General features: G+C 57.3%; 1 protein-coding gene and 1 pseudogene across 1 annotated transcript in view; one reads left to right on the forward strand and one right to left on the reverse strand.

Moving 5' to 3' along the window:
• The first annotated feature begins 879 nt into the window (after window positions 1–879).
• LOC130541855 (SH2 domain-containing adapter protein F-like) lies at window positions 880–12,277 on the forward strand (annotated as a pseudogene).
• A 682-nt stretch (window positions 12,278–12,959) lies between these two features.
• The window catches only part of LOC113246795 (dual oxidase 1-like), a 34,224-nt gene continuing 22,639 nt past the window's right edge, over window positions 12,960–24,544 (reverse strand). Inside the window, 14 exon segments of the mRNA XM_057313047.1 lie at window positions 12,960–14,529; window positions 15,169–15,230; window positions 15,233–15,284; window positions 15,529–15,684; window positions 16,735–16,893; window positions 17,138–17,370; window positions 17,799–17,872; window positions 17,874–17,950; window positions 21,779–21,906; window positions 23,304–23,353; window positions 23,656–23,755; window positions 24,306–24,405; window positions 24,407–24,465; window positions 24,468–24,536. Of these exon segments, the coding sequence (XP_057169030.1) occupies window positions 14,407–14,529; window positions 15,169–15,230; window positions 15,233–15,284; window positions 15,529–15,684; window positions 16,735–16,893; window positions 17,138–17,370; window positions 17,799–17,872; window positions 17,874–17,950; window positions 21,779–21,906; window positions 23,304–23,353; window positions 23,656–23,755; window positions 24,306–24,405; window positions 24,407–24,465; window positions 24,468–24,536 (1,442 nt within the window). The 3' untranslated portion in view covers window positions 12,960–14,406.

Genomic DNA, 24,544 nt, shown 5'->3' on the forward strand with positions numbered 1-24,544 from the left:
TTGGAGCATCGAGTAAATGTGCACTGAGCGCCTACCCTGTGCCAGGCCCTGTGACGGATGTGGTATACCACAGTGAGTACAGCGGTCAGGTAAAGGTCCCATCAACAAAATAAGTCAGGGTAGAGCAAAGGTGTCAGAAGCCTGCAGAAGCAGCTTTCCCCCACAGAGCAGTTTCACCTCCTCACGTGACCTGGAAACCACTGGGAAGGCAGCCCTGGCCTCTGACAGGGATCCTATGTGCCCAGGGTGGGTGCCCTTCTTGCCAACCTTCCAGCAGGTGTTTCTGCTTCTGCTCCGGACTCCCGGCCCCGTGGGTGGCTCCTCTGGGTGACCCGCCTAGGGCGGGGGGCTAGGGTTTCCTGGAGCAGGGTGTGGAGTCAGGGATGGAACAGAGGAGCCATTGAGCTGCCCACAGAGCTGCTGCCTGGTTGCCTACAGGCACCGTGGGCTAGCCCCAGGGAGGCCCGTGCTGGGCCTGGGAGGGGTCACAGCTCAAGTCCAGCCCAGGACTCCAGTGGGAAGGGCACTGGCTTGGTCAGGGAAGGGCTGGGGGAGGGGGGGCTCTGTAGAGTTGGGGGGACTGGGGCTTGGGCCAGGCACTTCTCACTGAGCAGCTTCCCGGGACTCAGTGCCCCCCATCCCTGTGACCCCTCCCAGGCCCAGCACAGGCGGCGGGGGGCTCAAAAAACATGCAGGAGGGGCTCCTGGGTGGCATAGCGGTTAAGCGTCTGCCTTCGGCTCAGGGCGTGATCCCGGCGTTATGGGATCGAGCCCCACGTCAGGCTCCTCCGCTATGAGCCTGCTTCTTCCTCTCCCACTCCCCCTGCTTGTGTTCCCTCTCTCGCTGGCTGTCTCTATCTCTATCGAATAAATAAATAAAATCTTTAAAAAAAAAAAACATGCAGGAGGAGTCTCTGTGGTGGGCAGGCAATCAGTCCCCATAGCCTCCCTGCTCAATTGGCTCCCACAATCCTGATCTGGCCCAGACCCAAAGCCTCCACCAAGGATGGAGAAGAGGCAGGAGTGACCCCTCCTCATGCCACAGGCCCTGGAGCCACCTCCTGTCAATGCCTATCAACTCAGTGTGCGGTGCTTCCCCCGAGGTGCTGGCAGCCCTGGGTGGGCTGGGCTCTGTCTCCACCTCAGCCTCCCCCCTTCGAGAAGCCTGTGCCCAGCTTGGAGAAAAGCTCTATTGTCCTCAGCTGCACCCCGCCCTGAGCACCTTGAGCTCTTCCTCAGGGCGTGTGGCTTAGAGTTCGCTCTGCCTTGACTGGAGCAGGGACGGAGGGTTGGTCATGAACCACTTGTGAGGGAGAAAGGGGCAGTGTGGGATGTGGAGGGTCAAGGCTACGCCTTTCCTGTTCTTGTCCTCCAGGAACCAGGGGATTTCAGCAGAGCCCAAACCCTGGCTTTCTTCAGGGCTGTCCTAAGGTGGTCTCTCTCCCAGAACGGCCAAGATCCCCACTGGGGGCAGGTTGGCAGCATAATATTGCACAAAGGACACAAGTTCCAATTGGGTTCCTCCACTTCCGTGGAACGGTCTTGGGCACGTTGTTCCCTACCTGCCCTGAGCCTCCGTTTCCTTAAAATGAATATAATAATACACATATGACATGCTGATGAATGTTCTCAGGATAAACCAGCAGAACTGTGCCATAAAGTGAGTAGTTGGCTTTTCTTTTCTCGCTGGTCCGCAAATTTTTCTTTGTTCAGCATCTGGGATTGAACTTGTGGGCATGGACCGAGTTAATCTCTGAGCTGCCTGCTATTCCCTACTTGTTCTTTGAATTCCTCCAACACCTTTGTAACTGGCTCTCTGAATTAATTCCTTCTGTTGAACCATCTGGTGTTAAACACCTCTATTGCCCTGCCTAGACCCGGACTGAGGCAGGCCTTAATGCTCGGAGCTTCATCCTGGCCATTTAACCTACGGGATGGCCCAGAGGCACAAAAGTGACAGAAAAGGTAGATCTGCCACTCTGCTGGCAGCCTAGTAGGGGACTCTGCAGAGGAAGACCCAGAGCTTGTCCCCATCCAAGCTCAGAGCCTGCCCTTGGATACCTCGGGCTCTGGGTCTAAGACATTCTCTCCAGGACTCACTCCCATGGACAAAGCACCTGGGGAGAAGCAGAGCTGTCTCTCAGATGTCTGAAGCCTGCTCTCCTCACTGTCTTCCCACAGTTGGCAATCCTCGAAGACTACGCGGACCCATTTGATGTTCAGGAGACTGGCGAAGGCCCAGCAGGAGCTTCAGGAGCCCCAGAGAAGGTCCCTGAAAATGATGGCTACATGGAGCCCTATGAGGCCCAAAAGATGATGGCTGGTGCGTGATGGAGTCAGGCTAGGGGATTGCTCTCTGAAGCCTGGGTATTTGCACAACAGGCTCTGGGACCCACAAGACTAAGAGTGGTTCCATGATCCCTTTACTGGGTCCTTGGAGACCATGGGTCCACCGTGGACCCCCTTGGGTCCTTGGCCACTGCCTTCAAGAGAGTCGTCTTGGAGAAGGAGCGATGGCCTGTGGTGCCTGAGATGTGAGGTGGTAGAGAAGGCCACCAAAGATCAGGCAGATAGAGTGAGGACAGTCAGGAAGGGCAGGACAGTGGTTGGACCGGGAGTCATGGAACCCAAAAAGAGAATCACTAACTTTAGGGAAGGTGGTGAACTTGAGATGATGTGATGTCAGAGTGAAACATCTTTATGGCAATTGGAACCACATGGCTTGAGAAGGGCAAGCCTGTCAAGGAGCGGGGGCAGACAGCAACGAATAAGACCTGGTCTTGGGGAGCAGAGCAGAGGTCAAGAGAGGATCCAGGGAAAGAGTGAATGGGGGTGATCCGAGAGGAGGACAGGGGTGAGTCAGTCCAAGGCAGGATGAAAGGAAGGTTTGCTCAGGGGTAGTTTTAGTGTTGGGCATACTGAGGAGCCAAGATGAGAGGGGCCACAGGGGCAGTGAAGGGCCTCAAAGGCTGGAACGAGGCATTTGGACTTGCTCCAGAAGAGGAGGGAAACTAATATGAATTCTCAAACAAGACAGAAACAGGATAAATATGGCATTTTAAGGGGATTATTGAGGCTGCGGTGTACAGAACAGACCAGAAGAACTGGGCATCAGAAAGATGAGTTAGCAGTTGTGGAAATTGCTGAGGCTTTAAGGGAGCAATAATTAACATGGCTTTCTTCCCCTCCTGAGCTTGGAGATCATTGAGAAGTCAAATCAAGGTAACAGACTGATGAAGACAAGAATGTCAGTTTTATTACTGATAAAATAGATTGGAGAACATGACTTAGCTATGTCTCCCACAATGGGCTGCTTAATACTTCACAGAGTTAAACTTGCCCACTCGGGCTTGGGCCATGAGGCACAGCTGTAAGCCCTCTCACGGGGGCCAGGAGAAGAAAGAGCCAGAAGGCAGAGCTGAGAAAGAGAGCGAGCATCTACGGGTGATCAGATAAGCTGCTCTCCCTCCTTGGGAGAGGGGTGGGGGCCAGAGAGCGGTCAGGAGTGTTCTTCCACGGAGCTCGTGGAAACGTGAGCTGGGAGAGTGGAGGTTCACCCTAGTAGTAATCTAGACGTGGAGTGACGAGGGTAAGAGTCATCGGGTACTGGTGGTGAACAGGTGGAATTTAGACGCTGAACGGGGGCCAGGACCGACGAGAGCAGTGTAGTGGACGGAGAAGGAGAAAGTGGGAGGGAGACTGCCCTATTTAGATCAGAGGGGTGTGTACCCCTTGGAGGCCCATGAATGCCCTGGAACTGTATATGGAAATTTGCACATTTTTCTGGGGAGTAGCCCCATAGCTTTTATTCGATTTTCACTGGGATCAACGATCCCAAAAAGGGAATCACAGAACTGACTAGAAGAACTTCTGGGGAAAGTGGCAAGTTTGAAACATTAAAGTGAAAGATCTTGATGGTAACCGGAAGTGTATAGGGTGCCATGAGACTGGGCAAGGATGTGGGCGAATTAAGACCTGGTTCTGGGGAACAGAGACCGAGAGGGGCCAGGGGAAGAGTCCAAGGGTGATGGGAGAGGACAACCACGAAAATGACTTGTCAGAGGGGACAGTTTCAAGGAGGGAGTGATCAGGAGTATCTGGGCAACGAAGAAGGATTTTCGGATTGTCAAGTGATACTGCTTGGGATGCAAAGGAAGAACTGGAGCTGTGTAGCCAAAAGGAGGTGGATTAGGAGAGGACCCTGCCTCCGTTTCCAAAACGTGTAAGCCTCATTTCCTAAGCCCTTGCTGGCCACCTAAGGATCTCTTTCTGTCTTTCACTCTGGTGCTTCTCTGCCCCGGCCTCCATTGGATCCCATGCTTTTGGAACCCCAGAGGTGTTTTAAGGGCAAGGGACCCCAGATGTCCGGCCATTGGGTCCCCAAAGCCAGTGGCATCTCTTCTGAAGGAGGCTTGGTGTGTTGCTGAGGGCGCTGCCAGAGGAGCTGAGGAGGGCAGCCAGGGATGCTCTCATACCTCCCCGCCACCTTGCCCTGGCAGAGATCCGGAGCTCCAAGGAGACGGCAGCTCAGCCCCTGCCTCTATATGACACGCCCTATGAGCCAGAGGAGGAGGGGACCACCCCAGAGGGTGAGGGGGCCCCCTAGCCCCGGGAGTCCCGGCTGCCAGAGGATGGCGAGAGGCCCCCTGAGGAGTATGACCAGCCCTGGGAGTGGAAGAAGGAACAGATTTCCAAAGCCTTTACAGGTAAGCCCCTGGCTGGGGAGGGTGGGCCTGCTGGGGCCTCTAAACAGCTCTCCAGGCCCAGGGGAAGGGAAGGAGTGGACCCCAGGGGTTGGGGGAGGCCCAGCAGCTGGGCTCCAGGGAAGCACGGTTGAGCGCATCACAGAGATTGGTGAATTGGGCAGTGTGGGCGCGGCACTGTGTGCAGGGTCAGGGAACGGGCACAGGAGGATGAAGGGTCTCCCTGCATCACCACCTCTCAGAGGCCAAGAGGCTTAGGCCACTTCCGTCTTTTGGGAGACAGGGCCTATTTTAAAATAAAGAAATTCCAAACAAAATGATAAAACTTGTGACATATGTTAAATACTTACATTTAACAAAAGAAGGCATTGAACACCCCAGACAAGGAAAACGGCTGTGTGTATAACCTTTCGAGAACCCAGCCCTGAATCACAGAGCTGTGTCTCCCAGTAGCAGACTGTGCCAGACCAGGGACGCCTGTGCCCCGGGGGGGGAATTCGGAGGAGCAGGAACTGGTGGGGAGAGGGAGGCTGTGAGAAATGCCCTTTGTTGAATGAGGGTTAGGTTTCTCCTGTACCAAGCACCCCAGCGCCTATCCCAGGCCTGGAGTCCCACCTGGGAAGGTGTGTGTTGGTGGTCTGAGTGGGTGCTGCTGCAGCCTGGAGAGCCTGGAGAGTGCTTTAGCTCCTGGGTTCTTGATTCGGTGAGAACATAAAGGATGTAAATACCATTCGACTTCACCCCCACTCCCAGGGCCCCCCACCCCTCCTTGGGCACGGGGCTCATCCTGGAGCCGGACTCAGCTCTCTGCCCTGTCCTCCCCTCCCTGGCAGCCAGACTAGGAAACCACAGGCTTCTGATTTGTTTCCGGTAAAGCATGCACCATTAAGTGGGACCGTTATCTCCAGAAGTCTCCTTGGAGAATCAATACTGTTTGGATTGCTTAATGGGGAAATCTATGCTCGTCATTAGGAAACCTCGTTAGCAGCCCTGCAGCCGCCAGTGGCATCCCTCTCTTAATTGTCAGGGCTCGGGATTGAGGGCGTGGGGGGTAAATTTCAATAAAACATCTGCCCCCACATCGGAGTATTCATGACAGCCTGGAGCTGGGCTGTCCGTCTCACTGCCCATGGCTTCCCAGGCCGTGGGGAAAAGGAGGAAGGGCGGCAAGTCTGAGGGTGCCAGGAGGCTGTGGGAACCTGGGTGTGGTGCTGGGAGGCGAGGGCAGCTCGTTGTCCCTCGTTTCCTCCTTTCCTGGTCCTTTTGGGCCCTGGAGGCTTATGAGGGTTCAAGTGAAGGGGACCCACACGGCTGGCAGGGCAAGACTCTGCCTCCGGCTATTTGCTACCTGTGCCTCCCCCCTTCGACTACGCAGCCTGGTGTGGTCACTGTGGCTCCATCCAACCCTCCGAGAGTCCTGCTCCCCCCTCAGAACCCGTCCCTGCCTCTGCTCTGACCCTCCTCCTTTCTAGGCTATTCTGTGTCCTGGCTCTGGGTTTTGATGTCTCAACCTCTGCCTCTCTCTGTCTCTCTCTCTGTCCCTGTTTGTGTCTCTTCTCCCTCCTGCTACTGGCTCCAGTTGACATTAAGGTCATCAAAGACCTACCTTGGCCTCTGCCGGTGGGACAGCTGGACAGAAGCTGCTCCCTGCCTGACGGGGACAGGGACATCTCCGGTCCAGCCTCACCCCTCCCTGAGCCCAGCCTGGAGGACGGCAGCGGTGGGTCCTGTGGGAGCTTCTGGCCAGGGTGACATGTCCTCTCACACCTCAGGCCCTGTGGGCTTGGGTTGGCAGAGCTGAAGTGGGGTAGGGTTTGGAGAACCTGGAGGAAGAAAGAAGGGACAAAATACACATTCCTCCTTCCTCCCAAAGGTGTGGGGAAGGTGTCTTCTAAAGGAGTCTCTTTCTAAATATCTTGCCCACCATGCCACAGAAATCCACTATTTTACATTCACTTCTTTGTGAGTATTTTGCCTGACCCAATCCTTTGGCAATGCAAGTAACTCTTGAGGTGGGGGTGATGCTAGCATAGGAAGTGTCTGACCCCTTCGGGCAAGGGACGGGTCTGGTCCTTGCATCTGGTGACTGAGAGACAGGAAGGTCCTGAAAGTGCTACAAGGAGAGAAAAAGCCCAAATGAGGAGAAAGGAAGCACCGAACACTTCATCTCTGTCAGTTTGGTACAGAACGGGCAGCCAAGTGCTTGTGAATGCCTGTTTGTACATTTGTGCCTGAGTGTGAGGGCTACTTTGTAAATGCAGGATGAAGGAGGGTCTCCATCGCCTGTCCGTGGGTGCCTGTGCTCATGTGACCCACTGGCTTCCTCCCTCGTGCTGGCTCAGTGGTGGGCCTGCCCTGGTCTGGGAGGGCAGAGCCGCCTCAGCTGGGTGTCTCCGGTGGGGGCGGGGAGCCTGTGGGCAGCAACCCTGGGGGCGGGGGAGGGGCGGGCCGGCGGCGGCTTGGGGCAGGATGAACCTGTCAGGATGGCACCAAGGGGAATCGGATAATTGTTCTCAAATGCATAAGTCACTTCGACAGAATGGCTTGGCAGGGTGATATGGAGAACGGTCATGAACTCTGAGGAGGCGAAAGAAATGATATTATCGGCGCTGAAGCCTCCCGGAGGGGGAATGGAACAGGGGAAGGCAGGCAGCTGCTCCAGAGGGAGAAGTTTAAGTGGTTTCTCATGTTGCTTCTCTCCCCTCTCCTCCCACAGCGTAGGGACTGGTAGGCGCGGTGTGGCCTAGGAGGGCTGCGCCCCACCCCCACAGCCAGTCAAGCCCAGGAGCATGTCCCACCCTTCCAGAACATTCCTTTGACCCCTTTTGGCAGAAAATGGTGGAGCCCTGGTTATTCTATAGGGCTCTATCTCTAGGGTCCTCAGAGTCTATGACTGGTATATTCCCCACAGCCCAGTTTGAAGGATCTGAGAAGAGCTGCCTGTCACCTGGCCGGGAGGAGAAGGGGCGGCTACCTCCCCGACTCTCTGCAGGGAACCCCAAGTCAGCCAAGCCCCTAAACGTGGAGCCCAGCAGCCCCCTTGGGGAGTGGACAGACCCAACATTGCCTCTGGAAAACCAGGTGTGAGTGTCTGTGTCCAGCTGGGGACTCTCTCCCCTCCCTTCCCCTCCTGCCACTGGCTTGCCTGCAGGGGACACCCAGAATGGGTGGGCCAGGACGGCGAGGGACCCAGCAGAGATGCCCCCTTCCTCTCTCTTGTCCTCAGCTGGTACCACGGGGCCATCAGTGGAACAGATGCCGAGAACGTGCTCCGGACGTGCAAAGAGGCCAGCTACCTGGTGTGCGACAGCGAGACCAGCAAGAACGATTTCTCCCTGTCCCTCAAGTGAGTCGGGGTGGGCCTGCGGTAGGCAGGATGAGCTTGTGAGGATGGCACCAAGGAGGATCCATGGGAAGACAACCAGCAGGACAGGAGAAGACTCCAACCTTCCCCCCATGCCCAGCCAAGCTGGGGAGAAGTCCATCCCCAGGAACTTTTGCTGACTCTGGGCCCTAGGGACCTGGAGCAGTCTGAGGCTCCTCCCCTGACCTCAAGGAGCTCAGAGTCCGTTAGAGGAAACAGTCAAGCTACAGTGTCCAGCTCCAAAGTTTATGTCACTTACCAGCTGTGTGCCCTGGGGCCCCCTGAACCTCTCTGGGCCTCAGTTTTCTTACTTATAAAGTAGGGGAATAATAATATCTACCTTATAGGGAAGGATCCAATGAAATAATATATGGGAGGCACTTAACATGGTGCTAAGTGCTAAATAAATTATCACCTTCATCTTTACTAATGGCAGTCCAGATGTTCTTGAAGCACCGGCAAGGAGATAGGAACTTTGCCTGAGGGGCTCTGCAGGGGGAGGCGGAGGCTGGATCCTGGGAGGAGGGTGGAGCAGTGGACACAAAGCTATCGTTCACTCTGAAGAAGTGGGCAGGAGGACCGGGCGCTAGTGGCTGATAACTGAGTTTTAAAGGATCCAGGAAGATGGGGGAGGCAGGGCGCTCCCTTCCCATCAGCCTTCCTCCTAGGGAGTAGATAGACACAGAGAGGTACTGGCCTCCTACCAGAATGGCCAGCCCTCCCCTCGGTATCCAGGAGTCCTGCCCGATAGAGCCTGCCCCCCACATGGCAGCCTGTCAGATGGTGGGTTCATTCGCATCGCCCCCATCACTCCTGGGACATCTGTACCACCTCCTACCACATTTCTCAGGGGCATTAGAATACAGGTATACCCCCACTTCAAACAAATGCAATATACAGCAATGTGGGACTATTAAACAGACATTTGAGGATAATTATTGAACTTCAACTAAAAGATAATGGGAAAATGCCAGTCTAGAGTCAAACAACCTGAATTTTATTCTTGGGTTTCATAAAACTAGCTTTGTGACCCCAGGCAAATCATGGAACCTCTCTGGGCCTTGGTTTCTCCCTTTGCAAAATGCATTGATGGGTACCTCTTAGGTTTCTTGCAGCTCTCATACTCTGCAATTGTCATAAAATCAAAGGAGCATTTAGGAAAAGTTCATCTGTCAAAAATCTGATATAACCCTAGGAATGTGTGTTGCTTTAACAGTTAAGAGTCACAGAGCACCTACTGTGTGCTGAGCCGTGTATACACCGTCTCCAAACCAACTGCCGACCTGGAAGATGAATCTCTTTCTTATAGACAGAAAGAAATACAAAGAGGTATGTGACTTGCTCAAGGCCACCAGGTAACAAAGTGCCAAAAGCAGGATTTGGACCCAGTTCAGTTCAGTCGGACTACAAGAACCGCACTATTCCATTGCATCGCTCCACCAGTCCTCAAGTCTGGAACAGTCCAAGGCTGAGACGGCAAGGGTCTGGCTCTGTGAAAGGAGCAGGGCGGGGCTCAGCCTTATCCTGGGGAGTAAAAGGGGAGGCAGGCCTGGGTGCTGCTTCGGCCCAGGCTGATCCAGCCCCACCAGCAGCTGTCCACCAGAGCCTCGCTTGCATATAAATGGCTTCTCTGAAATACAATTAAGGTTTCTCTGCTCTCTGTAATGGAAGGGCTTTCACTGGTGATTAAACAGCTTCCTCCAGAAGCCATGTCAGCTCTGGCCCTACCGCCCAGCTAGTCCCACCCAGACTCCTGAGGGTTGGGCAATGACTCTGCTTGGGACTTTATCCCAGGAGGTCAGTTATCCAGATGGAGGCTTGTTGCCACTTTATTGCCCTTTTTGGCCAGATCTGTCCCTCAAGGAGAAGATATAATGTAGTTTTGGGGAGAGGTGATTATCCCAAGTGGATTGTGGTTAGGGGGTTTTCTCCAAACTGTGAGAGGGAGAGGGAAAGCAAGGCCCAAGCTGCTGCCCACAGCTTTGGGCCTGGGCCATGGCATAGGGCAGACAGGGGAGGGGGACTACTCACTGCCTCCCCTCTCTACCACCCCCAGGGACTGCACATTTTCCTCAGGCCCTTAGCTCCCTTCCCCAGGGCCTGCGTGGTCACTGTCAGCCTCAGCCATTATCTCGGGCCTACAGAAGAAGGATGCCCCCCCATCCCCCCACCCCCGCCCATACACACATACACCCAGCCTGGGGCCCCCAGCAGGCTTTAGGGCACAGTATCCTGGGGCAGGGAGAAGGAATTGGAAGCATGGGTGATAAAGGACTGTTTTTTTCCTGTCATCCCTTTCCTCTCTTCAGTCATCCACTCTCCATCTTCACTTGTGGGCCCAGTGAAATGGGTCCCGTCAGAAGCCTCTTTGTACGCAGGCAGGGGAGGGAAATGAGGTTTGTCAGCCTCACCTCATATGAGGGCCCCCCTCACCGGTCCTACCTCCCATACTAGTTTCTGAGCCCTGCACTTGTCCCCAGGTAGGCTCTGGCCCCGAGAGACAAGTATTCAGGCTTCAGGGCTCCCCCAAACACTGCTTCCTCCTTGCTGTGGACCAGGCCTGGTAGCTTGGGCAGACACTGTTCTTGCTCGGGCCCCACCCCCATGCTTTCTCTCTAAGACAGGGTGCCCGGACAGCTGGGAGCCGGCCAGAGCTCTGAGCAGCAGGGTCCTTGTCTTGAGGGCAGGGCCAGGCACTGATGTGGATTTCCTGGATCGAGTCAGGGAGCTGGGAGAGGCAGTGGAGCCTTTCTCTCTGAGGGAGGGAATGGAGTTACAGCCTCACCGGTGATGGCATCCCAGGCTGCAGGGACAGAGGAGCTGGGGGCTTGGCCCAAGGCCCAGTTAGCAGGAGGGTAAAGGGATATCCCCAGGACAAGGCGGTTGAGCCTCCCCGGATTTGGGGTGGGCTTCCAGAGCAGCTAGCTCACCCCCTCCCCTGGTTTCTGCAAGAGAGAGCCTCAACCAAGATTCGCTCGGTTGTCACATCTGTCCACACACGGTCCTGCCAAGGATGTTTGTGTCTCCACATGTGTCACTAGGAGCCCCCACCGGTGTCATCCCCCACAGCTCAGAGATGGAGAGGGTAGACCAGCTTTGGCCACACAGGTTGGAGGGCACCGGTGCTCGGGTCCCAGGGTCTGGGGCAGGGAGGGTGGTCGCTCCAGTTTCCACCTGCACACGCCCTGTACACTCACTACACACACATTCTTGGCACACCCAGGGCCCTCACCACAAAGCCAACGCCTAGGGTTACCTACTCACAAAATCCCCTCTGCCTCCTCTCTGTTTTCTGGACTGACCTCCACCTTCCCTAGTCACCTCCCCACACAGCTGGCTCAGAACAGCCACATTTGCTGCGGGCGTGGGGGAGGGCAGGGGGACTGGAGAGGGCCCCTACTCACCAGGGTCTCCTCTCCTCTTCCCAGGAGCAGTCAGGGCTTCATGCACATGAAGCTGTCCCGGACCAAGGAACACAAGTACGTGCTGGGCCAGAACAGCCCACCCTTCAGCAGCGTCCCTGAAATCGTGCACCACTACACCAGCCGCAAGCTGCCCATTAAGGGGGCCGAGCACATGTCCCTGCTCTATCCTGTGGCCATTCGGACTCTGTAGATGTGAGGCCCGGGCACTGTGACAAAGCTGGACCCAGGCCTGCGCCCATCCCCTGGCTGAGGGCGCTGGCCCTTCCCAGGGACATGTTCTGTCAAGTCTTTCTTCCCCTCTCCCAGAGATCGAGTGGGACCTGCAGATTCCTTAATTTATTCTAAACGGGAAGGCCTTCTGGGGCCTCGGAGTAAAAGGTTGTCTGGAGCGAGGACAGAGGAATCCCTGGGGAGAGAGGATAGCCCCTGGATGAAGGGGGCTTCAGAGCCGCTGGTCTCCGGAGGAGTTTAAGATCCGCAGCTCCCCGCCGCTTCCGCCCCCAGGGCACAGGCGGGGATCCCCTTCCCCACGGCAGCCTTCCCCCTGGGTCAGTGCGGGGCGCCCTGGCCATCTCTCCGCCTCCACCCCTAAACCACCGGCGGGCTCTGTTCAGAGTCTGGTGAGGGGATTGGGGAAGGCAGACACCCCCCCCCCCCCCAGGACGGAGATGGCCTCGGGGGTGGAGAGAGGAGGGGAAGGGCTCGGGCCGGAGGGAACTTGCGCAGTCCCCGGGCTGCCCCAGCTCCCGGCCAGATGCAAGAAATAAACCCAGTCCTGCCAGGCCCAGCCGCGTCCGCGCCCCCAGCGCCGCCCCCCCCCCCCGGGCTGCCGGGGGAGGGAGCGGCGAAGCGAGCGCAGATTCTGTTCATAAATCAGCTCTGGAGCGACCCAAGCCAGCAGTGAAAAGCACTTTGCTTCCCTAGACGAGATGTCAAAACATCCCCCGCCGCTCCCGCCGGGCTGGGGGCACCCGGAGCCGACCGGCCGCGCGGCGCCCCCTCCCCGCCGCGCCGACGACGGCCGCTCCCCCGAGCGCGTCCAATTTCCTGCCAACAGCCGTGCGTCTGGGAGGAGGGGAGCCGCCGAGAGACGAAGAGGCAGCGCGCCAGGCGAGGGGGGCGGGCGGCCCTGCCACGCGGAAGCCGCGCACCCGCACCCGCGGGAAAGCTGGCGCACCGACCGCGTTTTCTTCCCAGGGGAAGCGGGGCCTGCCGCGCCTCCCCCATCCCCCGACCGTGAGTCCGCCCCCTGGAGACGTGCAGCCCGCAGGTCTGGGCCCGGATCTCCCGTCGGCCGGGGCTTCGGGCTCGCGGCCGAGCCTGGCGGGGCGCTCCGCGCCTGCCCCCTGCTGGTCGTGCCTCTAACCGCGGGTCGCGGGCGCCCGGCCACACCGGCCCGGCCCTGGAGACGCCCCACCGCACCCAGGGCTGGGCCGGCCGAGGCCTGTGCGCCCGGCCCCCTGGGCATACCCCCTGCGCCGCAGGTCCCAACTGCCGTCGACCCACTCCAGGCCCGCCCTCCTGCCCCCACGGGGCTCCCCGCGGGGCTGAACAAACATCCGCTGCTCTGGGAGCGCAGTCCCAGGGCCTCTTTACAGAACCTGAGCAGTGTCAATCATGGGAGTTCGGATTTTCTAATCCCCGGCTATTTCATCGAAATCGAGGATATGTGACCTGACAAATGTAAGAATTCGGTGAGGACAATCGAGAGGCTCACTTGAAATTGGGCCCTGCTTTAGAAATTCCCTCAGAGGGTTGCCCTATACCTTGGAGGGTATGAGTCACTTTCCAGATGAGAAAACAGGCTGAGTGTTCAGGTGATGTGCTCATCCGTCTCCTTGTGCTTCCATCTCTTTGCCTGGAAGACCCATGGAGGCACGGGTGGTCCACTGCTGTTGCTCAGAGGTCCTGGAGCCAGCCAGGCCAACTCTGGCTCCTGCTCTGTCCTGCCACGCACACCCGCACTTTGTGCCCTGCCCACCTTCTCCAGAACTCCCATCCCTTCTCTCTCTGCCCTTCCTGGTCAGGCTTGAGAAGCCCCACACGAGCCACCCTGAGAGGCCTGGGTCAGGAAGGGTGCCCCTGAGCTGGGAAAGGGGTCTCCAGCTAAAGCCCTCGGCCTTGGGCTGGTTCCTTTATTCGGTAGATGCTGGCAGGTTCAGAACACTGTCTGCAGCAGCCTGGGTGAGTTGGCTGGTTAGTAGCTTCCTTTGCCAGCGCCCACCCCCATCCTGGGGCAGAATAAAGAAAACCAGAGGGCAGAAAAGTGGTTTGTTTGTAAAGGAGACTATTGCAGTGGGAAGAAGAGACAAGGCCTGAGGAGCACGACATAGATATTGGGCCAGATTCTGACTACAGCACATGTTTAAAAACTGGGGAGAAATCAGTTGTGCTGTTAGGCTAGGATGCTGAGGGGGTTCCTGTAGATTTCTCTCTGTGGGCCCAGCCTCTAGCCCACCCCAAGGCATTTGCCAGCCCTTTTGACAGTGGGGAGCCTAGAGGAGGGGGAGGCTTTGGGGGAGGAGTTCCAAGATGCCAGCATCTGTGCTCCCACTCCGTCCTTAGGCCCACAGCCCCCTAGTGCACATACACACGGCTTTTCAGCTCCAGTCTTTTGAGGCTTTTTCTTAGTTTGGAAGAAGAGGTGTCACTTTGCCCCAAAGTAACAAGAGCTCTCCTACCTCCCAGGCTCCGTTTCCTAGACAGTGCCCCCCGCTTCTCCAAGCTGAGACAGTCTGCACTTGGGGGTCTCTGAACCCGTATGGGGTGACTGACCATGGCCACCTGGACCAGGGATGAGAGGTAGGAATGGGAAGGAGGCAGAGAGTCAGAAATAGGAAATATAGAGCGAGGTGTGGGCCCAAACCTCTGCTCAGCTGGGCAATGGGAAGAGCTCCTGGCCTGGCCAGGAGGCCTAGAAGTTCTCATAATGGTCGGAGGAGTGAGTCCGGTCCTGCTCGTTGATGAGCTGACAGCCCTTTTCCACATTCTTGGTCATGCCAGGGGGGCCACAGCTAAACACCCCAATCTTCCGGACCTGTTAGGGGAAGGAAACGTGAAGCCTAGCTCAGTGTTCATGGAAAGACAGGCAAGAGTCCTTGGTGGGGACTCCTTCCATGTTTCTGATAAAGGTTCGCTTCACACCCTGTGTGGTGAGGGCTGGCTCGGTGTGTGCGTCTAGCTCAGCTTTGGTAGACTTGCTTTGTGTGGGTCCGCCCTCCCCCCTCTCCAAGGCATTTGGGGTAAAGGATCAGTGTTTCTGACAGGGGCTGGGTTAATCAGCGTTCAGGTTAAAGGCTAGCTTACTGTGTCATTGAGGGCTAGGCCATTATTTACCAGAGCAGTGGCTAGCCCAGTGTTCCTGGTAAAGATCAGCGTCTCCGGTGAGGCCGGCTCAGTATTCATGGTAAGAATAGCTTTGAGTTTATCATAAGGATGAACTGAGCTGTTCCTTCTGGACAGGCACCATGGCTTTAGAAGTGGCGAGTCCCTGTTGCTGCTTCCCCCCTGAGCCCCTCAGAGTGACCGCTACTGTTTTTCCATTCCATTCTCCCCACTTATCTCTTGGGTGATGAGTTCTTATCAGCAGTTCCTTCCCTCCTGGAGCTGGGTTGGGAGGTTTGCTTAGACCTCAGGTGATAAAGGCCAGGAGAACCTTGATATGGGGTGGACTGACCTGCGGGTGGACCTCCTGCAGGGACTTGAAGAAGGGCTCGAAGGGGGGGCGGCCAAAGTGCATGATGTGAACAGACTCCGGTTCAGCACCTTCTGGAAGTGCCGCTCACAGAGGTACTGGGGGCACAGAGGCAGGTCAGGCCAAGGACAGTCAGGGTCCGTGCCTAGCCCAAGCCAGCCTGCAGCCCAGGAGACAGAGAATGGGGTGGGGAGGGAGCTGGAGGCTGAAAATCGGGACTACCATCTCTGTGCCTCCTGCCGTCTGAACCTGGCTGTCCGCCCACCTGCCCTGGCCATCTGAGCCTCACCCAGCCAACCCATCGACCCACCTAGTCGCCCCGCCTGGCCGTCCCTGACCCACCAGCATGGTGGTCCTGAGGTCAAACTTCTCAGCCAGCTGGGTGACGTAGGTGTGCACGGACACCAGGTCCTGACGGTCATTCTCCTCCACCTCTCGGATGATGTCAGCCATCCGCTCAAACTGCCGCTGGGTTCTCGTCACCCAGATGAAGTAGATCTGGGGACACAGGGGAGTTCAGGACCTGGCTAAGCTCAGGCTCCCTATATCCCAGGGATCCCCACAGCAATAGAACTCTGCCGGTCTCCGTCAGCTTGTGCCTCTCCCCAGACACTCTGGGGAATGGAGTGTTGTGGGGGGCCCCAGGGCCAGGCTCTGGGCGGGAGATGGAGTTACCCCAGGCATGGAGAGAGAGAAGGGAGTGATAACCTGGGGTGATGAAAAAGGACACTTGTCAAGTGAGCTGAAGGTCCGATGGGGTGGGAAGCGGCTTTTTCACACAGAGCCTGCCGTTCCACTCCCTGCAACGGGCCCTCCACAGGCTGCTGGGCTCCCAACCAACCCCAGCCCAGAGGGATAGGGTTCCACTAAGGGGCATGTCACAGAACAGCCTGAGGGAAGACCCAGCTGGCTGCCCGGGGCAGATGGGAATGGGCTCAAAGAGAGAGCCGGAGGATAGAAGCTGCCATAGAGGGACCGACCTCCCGCTTCTGAAGAGGCTGAAGTGGGGCCGTGTGGGTTAAGAAGCAGAGGCAGAGCCGGCATGGACAGAGGAGCGGGGGAGCTGCCTGTCACCCTCTGAATGCCGACAGTACGTGGGCTTGGCCTCTGCCTGCTGCGTTCCTGTGCCCCCGACTCACCTGCCAGGCCCAGAGAGACAAGCAGGGGCCTGCTACCAGGTCCGGGCTGGGGTGAAGGGACCCGGGATAGAGGGGGCCTGAGGGCCTGGGCTGTGTTCCTGCAACTAACCCAGCCCACCAGCCCTGCCTCGCCACCTCCCCTCTTCTTCCTCTTGAAAGCAGAGCCGGTTTCACTGCCCCACCCCAAGTGTTCCCTTCCTTCTCCCAACCTGACAAGGCTCCCTGCAGGGGCTGGCCTCCTCTGTACGGCACTGGGTTTCTTTACCCCTCTCCAACTCTGTTCTTTAGGGTCCGAGGATATCAGACCCCTCTGGGGTCAGGCCAAGAACAGAGGCAGGAGAGACAGGCAGAGACGGACACAGTGATAGGGAGCAGGGGCCAGGGGTCAGAAGGAGGAGAGGGCACTCACCTTCTTACAGAACACTTGGCAGCTGACTGATGATTTGAAGACCAGGTCTTTGAGGATGGAGGCAAAGGGGGTGACTCCAACGCCCCCTCCCACCAGCACTGAGACCTCAAACTTATGCCATTCCTGGAGGCCCTCTCCAAATGGTCCATCAAGGTACAGCTGCAGGAGAAGGAGTGGGTCTGAGTTAAGCTCCGCCACCACAATAGCTCTGAAGCTAGAAATGGGAGGCAGGGAAGGCAGGTATGTTTATGGAGTGAGGAGAGAGGGGGTGCCGCAGCATTACCTGGAATGGCCAGTCTCTGGATGGGAGGGGAGGAACACAGTGGGCAGCCCGGGGCTGCGGGGCCAAGGCCTGCTAAGGGGATGTGGGGGCGGGTAGCTCATCCGGTCTATGTCTGGTCACCTTCGGGTATCTGGCACAGCCACCTCCCGTTGGAGGTGAGTAGATCTCCCTGAGCCGAGTGGTCCAGGGCCCTGCTGCCCGGATGTGCAGGCTGAGCGTGTCCTCATCGGGTGCAGAAGTCAGCGTGAAGGGGTGGTACTCAGTGGTCCCCAGAGCCAAGCAGGCGATCCGCACCCACTGTCCCGACTTGTACTCAAAGCCTTGGGGCCGCTGGAGCTGCAGGTGGGTCACTCCTGAGGAAAGGAAGTGGGCAGGAGGCTGCTATCCAGGACCCAGCAACCCTGTGGCCTCCAGAAAGATCCCCCCCCCCGCCCCCGCAGCCTCAGCCCTCCTTCTGGAATATGCCAAGGCCTCTCCCCATCAGAAGGCATTACTCCCCTCTAGCCATGTCCACCCTGCGGAGGGGCAATGCAGCGCTGGTGCTGGTGGTCAGCAGGGAAAGGAGCAACCTGGCCCGGGCTCCTCCTCCCTCTGTTGTGAGAGAGGCTCGGGTCCCCCGGCCAAGAGCTTTGCTTGCTAGCTCCCTCATCGCTGCCGCCTCAAGGCCCCTGCCAACTCCACTGGACCAGACCAGCGGATTGCAAGGTCCAGGCTCTGCCCCTGCCCTGTGGGCTTTCTCAGCACTACCCAGCTGGTCCCTGACAGCCTGCAGGCCTGGTGCCTGAAGGCAGCAGCTCGGCCTTCTCCACGCTGATCTCCACCTTCTTCAGGCTCAGGCTCACCAGCTTGTCCCCCATAGATGAGTGCCGGGACCGGGAAGAAGATGTGGAAACGGGGCAGCTGGGGCAGGCCGAAGCTGCCGTGGACAATGAGCTGGATAGAGTGAAGAATTCGGCTCAGACCAAGTCACACCCACAACAGTGTCTGTGGCCGACTCGGGCCTTAGCCCCTTGCACCCTCCACCCACCCCAGCCCACCCCCACGGGCACCCTCCGTCCCCACCTCTCCGTGTACCACGCACCCTCCAGGTCCCCAAATCTAACCACTCCCAACCCCAAGCCCATCCTGCAGATCGTCCACGATGAGTGAGACTATTTGCGCCTTCCTGGCACCATCCTGAACCAGCCACCTTGACTCTCGCCTGGTCTCCTGCAGTAGCCTCCCAGCTCGTCTTCTAGGGGGTTGCCCCACCGTGACCCATTGTCTTCAAGGCAGCCACTGCGACTTTCTGAAGTTCATTTTATCACGCCGTCGCAGTGTAACCGGCCTTAGTGGACTTCCCATTATACCACAAGGCCTCGAGATGCTCTGGCCTCTGCCTGCCAGCGTTTCCGCCTCCCTGTTCTTCAAACACGGCAAGTCCTTTCTGCTTCAGGCCCTGGGCACCCACTGCTCCCTCTCCCAGGAATGCCCCCTCCCTGCTTCTTGCCCTGGCTACCTCTGTCTCATTTTTTAAAAATTTATTTGAAAGAGACCAAGAGCGTGAGCGTGAGCAATGGGGAGGAACAGAGGGAGAGGGAAGAGCAGACTCCCCGCTGAGCGGAGAGCCTGATGTGGGGCTCGATCCCAGGACCCAGGGGTGGATCATGACCTGAGCCGAAGGCAGAGGCTTAGCCAACTGAGCCCCCCAGGCGCCCCCCTCTATCTCATTTGTCAGGGCTCAGCAGAAACACCCCCTCCTCAGGCCTTCCCTGGGTCCTCTGGCATATCTCCCAGTTACTTCCCGTCAGCACTTGTCATCCCCCACACTCACGTTGCTTCTTCATTCATTGACATGCTCCCCACCGGAGTGTGTATGTGTCTTTTGTTTTTGCCACCGTACTCTCAGCTCTTAGCCGTTGCCGCCTGGCACACAGCAGGCACTCAATAACTGCTGAGTTAGTAAAAGGAGTTCCTCCAATTTACCCTCTCCCTTTGGAGACTAAAAACACACAACCAGGCCCCCTTTTCCATTAAATAACTGACGTAATTGTTTTCCATGGAATTGTATTTCCATGAAATAACTGAATACTTGTTTAGCTCTGGTCCTTTCCCCAACAAGCTGGTCTAACATGGTCAGACATGATTTGCCCCCATACTTCCCATTTGCTTGTTCCTAAGTCTGGTCAGTCTGGCTCCTGCCTCCACCTCTTCTCAGGACCTGCTCACTGGGGGCTCACCCATCCCATGAAGGTCTCCTTTCATTTGCTCCCAGGGCTGGCCGTCTGTGGCACTAGCAACCGCCTGCTCCTTGCCTCGTCTGCTGCGTCTCTGGGGCCACTCGCTTTCCATCTCCTCCACTGGCTCTCTGTTCCTTCTCCCAGCCCTGATCCTGCATGTTGCCCAAACCTGATTTTCTCACTCTCTGCGCTCCTCAGTCTATGCTGTCCCATGTGGCATGGCCCCTCGGCCGCCCCCGCAGCCGCACGGGTCCTGCCACCACCTAATACACTGGGGCCACCCACAGCCAGGCCTTTGCGCCCTGAATACACTATCCTCATTTCCACCTCTGCACCCGTGCTCGTGCCCTTTCTTCTACCTGGAATGCTCTTCGGATTGCACCCTGCCCTGTCGGATCTTAGCTTACCTCTCCTTAAGTCTTGGCTCCAGTCCCATCTTCTCCCCAAAGTCTTCCCTAACCAGTTTGGCCCGAATGAAACTCCCTTCAGCGAGCTGCTAGAAATCACTGTTTGCAGCCCTCAGCTCAGCATGAATCCTGTATTGTCTGCTCATTCTGATCACGGCAAGTGCACGGCACTTATCTCTACCCCAAATCCTAAGTTCTCCAGGGCAGAGCTTCGAGTCTCCCCCTCCTCCCCCAAACTAGTACGTAGCACCGAACAACTGTGTACTAGACCCTTCCACAGATAACTGTTACACTGAACTCTGGCTCCTCAGTCCGCTCTGCCTTTCCCCAGCTTCATGTTCCTTTGCCCACAGGACTAACTTAAACCTCTCTGGGCTCTTCTCTGAACTGGCTCCGGTCCCCCCAGGTTCCTCTCTCATTATGGAGCCCACCCCCACCCCAAGGCTTTCTGAGCATCTAACCAGGCTGAGAACGACGTCTGGGTGGCCTCATACTGCTCTGTTTATACGTCCCATTTGGTGTTGGCTCTACTTTTAAACCACAGAACTGCTGCAGACCCACGGTTGGCTGAGGAGCTGGGGGGCTGCCGCCAGCTCAGCTTCCGCTGTGCCCGCCCTGCCCGCTTCTGCCTGGGTCGGGAGCCCGGACAGCCTTCTGCAGGGCCGGCTCCACACTGGGTCCTTTACTTGTCGCTTCTCTTTCTGCCCCAAGTCAAGCGGACACACCAAGGGTAAATGGGGAGGAGGCGGGTGTTTTGGCCCTGATATCCCCCAGGTGAGACTGTCCCTAGCGGCCAGGGTTGGGTTGCCCAGCAGAGGGTCCTGCACCTTTCTGAGCTGCTGACTTCCCTGCTGGCAGGAAGGGAGGCTCTGAACCCCAGGGATCCCCCAAACCCAGGGATAAGTCAGGAAGGGGTCTTGGTCTCAGGGAGCCAGTGTGGCCACTCTTCCGGGTCTCCCATTGAGCTCAGCTGCTTTTTCACCAGGAACAAGAACATCATCTCCACCCCTAACAGAAACAGTAACCGGGGAGCTAGGGCTCCCCCCTAGCAGGGGTGGGTAGGGAGGGATAAATCAGCCTCAGCTTCCAAAGAAGACAGAGATTTCTCTGGAAACAAACATCAGTTCTAGGAAATGACCTAAGCCGAGGTCGGGTAGTCCTCTTCAGAACCGTGAAGTGCTGAGCCTCAGCAACATGGAAACAGACCGTCTGATCACTGAGGACAGAACTGCACCTGGAGGACGCAGGGCATCCCACAGGTGCCAGCTTGACCCAGGCCATGATGGACTCGCCCTCTGTTTCAGGACTGTGTGCAATTCTGCCTGGAGCCAGGTGACAGATGGCAACCATCTGGGCTCTGCGCTTCTGAATGCTGACGGGCAAGTATCGTTGGTGGGGACGCTGGGGCCTTGGGACTTAGTTTAGCTTCTCAGCAGGACCCTCGGGTGCTCTTTAGGGAACCGCCTGTATCCATGAGGAAGGCAGGCCAAGCACAGATCAGAGTCCCTCTGGAACTAACTAGCTGGCGCACCTGACGGCAAACCCAGGGAAGGTAAAGGGAACAGGAGGACGAGGGAAGGGAGGGAATGTGAAGGAAGGGAGGCAGGAGCTTAAGGAGAAGGAAAGGGAACAGGTAGACTCTTAAAAATCCATCTCATCAACAGTCCAAGTGAGGACGTTTTGAGCAAGCTCGTTGACTCTACAAGTGGCACTTTGCTGAGTGGGGTGCAGACACCCCAGGAAACAGGATCAGAACAAAAGTGGCAGAACAGAATTAAGATAGACTTCTCTAAAAAAAAAAAAAGTGTGCTGCTCCCTTGAAAGTGGGCGGTCAACCCTGGAGCTCACACCAGCCACCGGAACTGGGGAATGACCGGCTGGGCAGAAATGATGCGGGGGTGTCTGCAAGGAAGCGACCAGCCTGATAGGGCTGCTACTGCCAGCCCCATGCCGGGCACCCATCTTCCAAGCGCTGCAGCCCGGGGTCCATCTGCTTGACAGGCCTACACTATCCTCTCCAGCTGTGATGTGAGAAGTGGAGGGGATTCCTGAAATGACTGAGGGGACGGAGAACGGATGTCTCAGCCCTCATGGCCTCCCTGGGATCATCCTGCCAAGACCCCGACAGCCCTCACCAGCCCGGAGAGCAGGACGTAGAGGTGGTGGGTCAGCCAGAAGCCCCGGAAGCTGCGGCGCCGGAAGTGGTGGGAGGCGAAGACATACACGATGGCCAGGACCAGGAGCAGCAGCACCCCCGTGAGGCCTGCAAAATGAACGTGGGGTGAGGGGCGGAGGAGCGGGGCTGTGCTGGGGCTGCCGTGGGTCAGGGTCCCATTCCACTTCACTGCTCTGGGTGGGGGCCATGGAAGCCCAGGCTTCTCCTCTGTTCTTCTCTCCCCACACCACTGATCACAAGTGCCTTTTATTTCAACAGACTCTGCTCATCCCTCCAACACCTTGTCCCGATTGTTCTTTTTCAAGGACCGGTGTCATTCGTTTTTTGTCTGTCACTTCCCTGACTGTCAGGCCCACAAGAACAGGGACCAGGCTGCTGGTTCAGCACGGGATCCTAGCGCCTTCTGTAGGGCTCGCCCCCTGTGGGCCTCGTCTACACCGGTGCTGACGGACTGAACGTGCGGGGCACCTGCTCTGGGCCCCCTGGGTCGGACTTTGGACATTGCAGGCCCTGCCCCCACGGAGTCAAGACTCGGTCTACGTCCCCCTAGCCCCCGACTTGGCTCCCACAGCATGAGCAGTGGCGCCATTAGTGAGGAAGTGCGACCACCCGAGCCCCCTGGGTTCAGCCCAGGGTTGGCGGAAGGACCCTCCTCTCACAGGAGATCCCAGGCCTGGGGTACACGAGAGAGCAGTACTAGGTTCAGGACGGGAGTGTGGGGCCAGAGAACGGCCCCTCAAGTGATCGAGGAGGAGGGAGGCAGAAATTAAGAAGATTAGAGCCCTGTAGTCTGGAAAAGCAGAGGTTAAGAAGGGCTCTAACCAAAGCCTGTAAAGGCCTGAACAGAGAGGAGGGCCTCAACACAGCCTTATCCACTAAATCCCAGTGCGCAAGAATTAGCAAGCACTCTGAAGTTCAGAGCAGGTTGTTTTAGGATTAAAAAAAATGCCGTGTTTCACGGAGAGGAGCGTAGAAAATGTACTATGCTAAGGAGGAAACAGACTGAAAATATAAATAGGTTCAAAAAGCTTTTGAACAGATTCACAGCTAATAGCTCTAAAATGGGTGATTATGGGGAGTAAGGAATACGTCCCTCAACAGCCCCGGTCAAGACGGACTACAAGGGGTGGGGGTCTCTGCCTAGTTTGACGAGCCTGATCCCTCCACCGTGCTGCTGGGACACGGCATTCCTCCAAGCCACTGTCACGGTAGGTGTGTAGGTTGGGGCAGGGGGAGAGGGGGGTCCATTCTCATTCCACGGAAGAAGGATGTTCCGAGTTGGGGCAGGACCCCAGCCAAGCTCCCAAGAGAAGGACTAGAGAGCAGAGGCTCCTACTTCCCAGCAGAGTTGTCAGGACCAGAGGGCAGAGCCTGGCCCACCGTGAGACCTGAGTGAGCGCTACTGGGCAGCCTCATGGCAGATAGAACCCGGAGCTCAGAGCTCAGAGCCAGACCCAGAAATTCAGAGCAGGGAGGGCTCTCACCTGGCACAGTCTGGAAGAACCACCAGTAATACTTCTGGGGACACTCAGACCTGTGGAGAAGGGAAAGCAAGCAAGGATGCTGAGAGGAGATGCCTGGGACTTCCAGAAAGAATCCTCCAGAGGAAACACCTCAACCCAGGCACCAGTCTCCCTTTCTGCCCACTCGGGGTCAGGGCTCCGGCTGGTCATTGTCTGTCCCATTGCCTGGAAGGTGACACTCTCCTCTGAGCCAAGAGAATTTGCTTCTTTCCATCCATAAAGGATCCCCCCACATTGACTCACACACACACACACACACACACACACACACACACACACACACACACATGCACACAGTAGCCCACTCACTCACTCGTCGTCACGGAAGAGTCCAGGGAAGAGGCAGGAAAGGACGCTGAGCGGGCTGACGGAGAACAGGTACCCATTTACCGCATGGCCCGCACTGTGCAAGACTAAGGAAGGCCAGACAGGGTGGGAGTGAGCCAGGGGGCAGCCTGGTGGGGGTGCTCAACCCATCCAGCCCAAGGTTGGGGACTCCAGCCACCCAGCCTTGGGGGCCTGAAGAAGGACCCTCGGGGTCTGCACTTCTGGTCTCTAGCCATCCTCCTGTCCCTCCCTACCCCTGCTGAGCCCCATATATACCATCCACGAGCCCAGCCACAGGAGTCTGAAATTATACCATTAGAAGTTCATTCTTTGGGTTTCTCTCACAGAGTATGTTTTCCAACATAAAAACTGGGAGAGATCACACATGATGTGCCCATGTTCTGGGCTGTTGCTAACTTGTCAGCTGGAGGCTGAGGAGGTGGCCCTGAAAGCATGGGAAGAGGCACCAGGCAGGGGCGGGGTGGGGGGCTCCTGGGCTCACTTCACACCACTGCGGGCCAGCTGCATCCTTCTGAGAAGGACATCTAGGACTCACACTCAAGCACAAAAGAGAGGAGGGGCAGGCAGCAGGGGCAGGAGGACACGAACAGAAGCCCTGGGACTCCCGGGCCCTGCCTGTGAGGACGATGGCCGCGGAGGCAATGAGCCGATGGAAGTCCACGGCGGCGTCGAAGGGCGCGTGGTGGTTAAGGAAGGTCTCTCGCAGGAAGGTGATGCAGGCTGCGGCACGTGGTGAGCAGGACGCAGGAGAACATGAAGGAGATGCTGGCGGCCGGCCCCGGGACAGGATGATGCCCACACGGGTGGTGTCCGTGATGCCCATGCGGTGAGCCCCAGAAGCATAGTCTGTCGGG

This window comes from Ursus arctos, unplaced genomic scaffold (assembly GCF_023065955.2).
Source record: "Ursus arctos isolate Adak ecotype North America unplaced genomic scaffold, UrsArc2.0 scaffold_16, whole genome shotgun sequence".
Lineage (NCBI taxonomy): Eukaryota > Metazoa > Chordata > Mammalia > Carnivora > Ursidae > Ursus > Ursus arctos.